This window comes from Triticum aestivum, chromosome 6B (assembly GCF_018294505.1).
Source record: "Triticum aestivum cultivar Chinese Spring chromosome 6B, IWGSC CS RefSeq v2.1, whole genome shotgun sequence".
NCBI lineage: Eukaryota > Viridiplantae > Streptophyta > Magnoliopsida > Poales > Poaceae > Triticum > Triticum aestivum.
The window spans coordinates 128,624,630-128,630,193 of NC_057810.1; the positions used below are offsets into that span (position 1 = coordinate 128,624,630).

Here is a 5,564-nt window from a genome sequence, read left to right on the forward strand (position 1 = left end):
GCACTTCGACGGCTCCAAAATGTTGGCTGGCCTGGGGGCTGGCGTCGTTTGACGTCCCCAACCTGAGACACAGTCCAATACGTACTTCAGATAATGTACACGGATTCCAACAACGCAGCCGAATACGAGGCCCTTTTACATGGCCTCCGGATGGCAGTCTCCATGGGAATTCAACGCCTAGAGGTCCGCGGGGATTCAAACCTTGCAATATCCCAAATAAATGGAGACTTCGACGCCAAGGATCCGAAAATGGCAGCTTACCGCAACGCCATCTTAAAGATGTCAGCTCGGTTTGAGGGGCTTGAATTTCATCACATAGCCCGGGAAAATAACCAAGCAACAGACATGTTGGCACGCATTGGCGCCAAGCGCGAGGCCATCCCTCCCAACATCTTCCTAGAAAGGCTGTTCAAGCCATCCGTATCATGGGAAGGAGAATCCGGAAACAATAGCCCGGACACAACTACACCGCCCCTCACCAAACATTCTGACACAGTTGGGGGCTCCGCCAACGAAACAACGCCGTCAGCCCACGAAATAATGGCATTTATTGCCCTTGGACAGAACCATTCCTAGCCTACCTAACTAGACAGACACAGTTGGGGGCTCCGCCAACGAAACAACGCCATCAGCCCACGAAATAATGGCAGTTATTGCCCCTTGGACAGAACCATTCCTAGCCTACCTAACTAGGCAGGAACTTCCCGAAGACCAAAACAAGGCCCGCTGCATAGTGCGGCGATCTAAAGCCTACAAAGTCCACGAGGGAGAGCTTTATAAGAAAAACACAACCGGAGTCCTTCAAAGGTGTATCTCCGAAGAGGAAGGGCGAGACCTTTTGGCTGAAATTCATGCCGGACTCGGCGGGCACCACGCCGCAGCCCGGGCCCTTGTAAGCAAGGCCTTCCGTACCGGATTTTATTGGCCAACGGCCCGGGCAGACGCTCAGGACTTAGTGCAACGATGTGTTGGTTGCCAGTTATTCGCCAACCAAAGCCATATGCCGCCTACCGCCCTACAAACTATACCCATTACTTGGCCTTTCGCGGTCAGGGGGCTTGACATGGTCGGACCCCTTAAAGGAGGAACCCACAAGCAAAAATATCTACTGGTCATGGTGGACAAATTCACCAAATGGATAGAAGCCAAGCCTGTAAAGACATCCGAATCCGGACCAGTGATAGACTTCATATCCGGGGTCGTACACCGTTACGGCGTCCCCCACAACATCATAACCGACAACGGTACAAACTTCATGGCTGATGAAGTCAAACTTTGGTGCCAAAACATGGGCATCAAGCTCGACTATGCTTCAGTCTATCACCCTCAAACTAACGGTCAAGTCGAACGGGCCAACGATCTCATTATGAGCGGCATCAAACCCAGACTAGTGCGACCCCTCAATGAATCTAACACGCACTGGGTAGAGGAGCTTGACTCTGTACTCTGGGGGCTACGAACCACGCCGAATCGCACTACCGGATTCACACCATTTTTTATGGTATACGGCGCAGAGGCAGTACTGCCATGCGACATAATCCATGACTCACCTCGAGTGCGCACGTACGAAGCAAGAGAAGCCGAGCTCGATCGGCAGGACAGCTTGGATGCATTGGAAGAGGAGCGCGACGTGGCAAAAGCTCGTTCCACATTCTATCAACAGCAGGCTCGAAGATACCAAAGCAGAGAAGTACGGGCCAAAACCTATAACGTTCGCGAACTAGTTCTACGCCTGCCGGACAAGAAAAAGGATAAATTAAAGCCCAAATGGGAGGGCCCCTTCATAATCGACCAAGTACTGACCGGCGGAGCGTACCGTCTGTGAAACGCATCGGATAACCGACTCGAGCCGAACCCATGGAACGCAGCACACCTACGAAGATTCTACGCCTAGCGCCGGACTCCGTGTTCGTTTCCTTCCTCTGTCTCTTTGTTTTATTTATTTTTTAATGGCAGTCCGGGATTTTCTTCCTTCTTCCTACCCCTTTTTTTTCTTCTCCCAAGCCCTTAGGGGCTTGCCTGTGCATTGTTCGCACATACCCGACGCGCTACCCGTGCTCATAATACCTGGGGGCTTCTTTACCAAGAATTTTATATAAAATGGGCCTCGACTACAAGAGGACAGACCTTTTGTAACACCGTCTTGTGTTACTACAGGTCCAAAAGTGTGTTACTGGGTCATATAGTAACACAGTTTGAAATGTGTTCCATTAGACCATGTTACTAAGTGATGTCAACTGTCACACATAATAATTGTTACCATATGTTAAAAAATGTGTTACAGTTGCATTATAGTAACATGTGTGTTATGTGTTACCGAACACACCGGTAACACACTTTTGTAATTATAGTAACACCGATAGTAACATATTTTGATAGACGTAGAACATCGGTGGTAACATGTTTATGTAACTATCGTAACACAACTGGTAACACATTTTTTTAGCACCGGAACCCAACTAGTAACATAATATCCATGTATCGTAACACTATAATTATAGTTGTCAACTACTCTAGTAACAAATTTTGTAGCTATAGTAACACCATCAGTAACACTACTATGTCAATATGGTCACATAATTAATGTATTTGTTTTTTATTAGTAACCAGAAAATTGGATACCCATTCTATGGAATATAAATTTATTTAATAAAATAAATGCAATTGCATAAATTGTTAATCATTTTATTATTATGCTTGGCAGCATATCAAAATGATATTTAAACTGAAGCAGTACACATACAGAAATTCGTACGAAGATATTTATTACGAATATAGAAGAGTGTATGATACATATGCATTACAATAAAGATACCAGTCATATAATTTTTGGATAAAAAACACAACTATGGGGAATATTACACTGTCGCATTTGCATCAATTCGATGAAAGAGAAAGATCTTCAGGATGATATTACACTTTTAAATCTATCAATTTAAACTACAACTATTGGTAGCTAAAATCTTCAGATTTTATTTGCTTCTTGATCCAAGAATTCAACAGCAAATCAACCATCCTTCTCTCGAATCTGTAGAAGAAAATTGCACCTTAGATATGTGTGATTAAATGTACACAAATATGATTTCAGAATGTGGAAGGGAAGATTGTAACTTACAAAAGCTGAAGGCCAGGCAATTAAGTATCCTGAAGTGAAAGCCTCGCCAATTGTCTTGCAATCAGAAACTTCCCTTACCAACTCCTCATTATCAAGAATAGGTTCGTCTATGCGCACAAGAGCAAATTCAGCACCTAACTCAATACCACCAGCCTTAGTTCTTGGATCAGTACTCCGAATAGTACCATACGCAACATTCCGCTTGTTGGGATATGTTGAAGTCTTTAAGACTACTTTGGAAGCAGCCTAAATTATGATCAATATTAGAATTCTATGACATGATAATATAACTTGCATGAATAATATGAGATCTTTTTAATGTCAACCCACTAAGGTGCCCTAAGAAACTAAATAAACTGGACCCGGCAACGAAGTCTAATGCCCAAGGTCACCTCGCAAGCTCATGCTTGGTTAAATTTATCGTTTACTTGCATATAGCAGATTGAGCAAAAATTGTAATAAAATCCATTTTTCAAGCAGACATGATAATGAGGGTTTGGGTTGGTAATTTGGGTGCAGTAAACCATGCTACTTGGTGAATCTTTACCTTGATGGAAGAAGAACGCCTTCTTTTTGAGCGGTGTGGGTGTTCAGTTCTAGTCCTTTGCTGGTTCAGTCTTGAAACAGATTCACCCGTAATATTCCTCATTTCCCTCACCTACCAAGATACAATAATATTAGATGGAATGATATTCATACCTTGAAGCTACAGAAAGCTACAACTTCAAAACTCAAAAGGCACGAAAATTACCTCTAGCACAGAATCAATAACAAGGTCTTGTGGTGATGATGAATTTTGTTGAATTTGTAATTGGTTGACATCATGGTCGCCAACCTAGTTCCATGACACAACAATGGTAAGCAAGCAATTATTTTATATTCTTTGTGACATGAATAAGAGTAACTACAGGCATAACCTTTTCATGCGAACATGATAAATTATTATCCTCAGGAATGTCATGTTGCATAGACGAGCGTGCCTCAACGGGTCCATTGCACTGGATTCTCTGCAAACTGAAATATTAATATGAAGGTTTCGAGTGACAAGCAATGATGTAGGCATTTATTAACATTACCTTTGTTTTACCAAGCAGTACTGGTGACCGAGAAATACCATTATCATTTGATTGGAGGTTTTCCTACAGAACTAACAAATCTGAGTAAACTATTGATAGAAATGCATGCAAAGGGTGGGATAAAGTCGTAATACGAGACATCATGTCTCATCATGGATCTTTGTAAAATTTTGGCTTCCTGATTTGTATCTTCATAGTGCAGGTATATGGTCAACATGTCCGTCGCCATCCTAAGTTATATATAAAAATGTCAATTAAATCATTACAAGTAAAGCCAAATTAACTAATGACATAACAGGGACAATTTAATTTGCCAATAGACATGTGAATGGAGAGGGCAGAGAAGTACACAGTAGCACGTCAATACACTATCAGCTTATCATAACTTAAAACAGAGAGATGAGGTACAAGACCATGGGTCCAGCCACACCCACACTAAGATATAACGCTCTCGACATATGGATTAAGGACAGGTTTAAGTTGAAAAGTGTACAGGGCTTGATGATGTTCACTGCTTCCCTAAACAGAAGGGAAATTGAAAGTACATAGGATCATCAGGTGATGGTGCAAATCTTAAGCATTTTCTCTGTTCGTAATTTCAGTCATTTTTTATCCTAATGGTTCAATTTACGCAGGCGAAACTGTTACAGTAGATCGGCTGCATCGAATTGAAGAGCAGAGTTGGGTTTGATCATGATAGTCTTAGGGCATCAAAGAAAATGACAAAGGAGCCGAATGAGCCCAGATTTGTTTCATGTGCCCAGATTGCAAACTAGACATGTTAAAAAGCTTGGAGCGGGCGCAGCAAAGCGCGCCGTTTGCTTCTAGTTTCTCAGGAAGTCTGATCAAATTTAAACAATAGTCAATGGATCGATCTAGCAGAAGTGTAGAACACGCACGTATATCAATGGATCGACCTGATTAGTGGATTAGGCATTGGCACATCGCAAAACTATAGTCAGACACAACCTTATATGGTTTATGGGCTTTTCAACATATGTGATTGCTTAATTATTTGTCTACGTATGGGCTAATTATGCAATTAGCCACGGCCATTAGGCATCTACAGTACACACTGTGCTACGAATTGTTGAGGGAGCGAGCGATTGGCAGGGGAACCCCTGCTGGCCTCTCCCTGTCCCCGCCCCCGCATCACTACAGTGGTGTTTCACCTAGCATACCTCAGAGAATTCGTAGCAATCAGATCAGGGAAGGGTGGCGTTCAGATCCATACCAGCCACGAGATCGTACTCCTTCAGGATGTAGGTGGCGGAGCTGAAGACCGACGAAGCCGTTGCCGCAACGATCCAAACGGCGCCGGGACAGATCGAGGAAGCGGCGCCGATGCAGGTCGAGGAAGCGGCAGATCCTAC

General features: G+C 43.4%; 1 protein-coding gene across 1 annotated transcript; it reads right to left on the bottom strand.

Moving 5' to 3' along the window:
* Window positions 1-2,740: 2,740 nt before the first annotated feature.
* On the bottom strand, window positions 2,741-5,554 carry LOC123133738 (uncharacterized; the record flags this gene model as incomplete). Its single annotated transcript, XM_044553152.1, is given in 8 exon segments — window positions 2,741-3,028; window positions 3,116-3,361; window positions 3,663-3,773; window positions 3,867-3,950; window positions 4,033-4,122; window positions 4,192-4,254; window positions 4,331-4,421; window positions 5,426-5,554. Coding segments are annotated over 8 exon segments (835 nt in total), but the record flags the coding sequence as incomplete, so codon positions are not given.
* Between the last annotated feature and the right edge of the window lie 10 nt (window positions 5,555-5,564).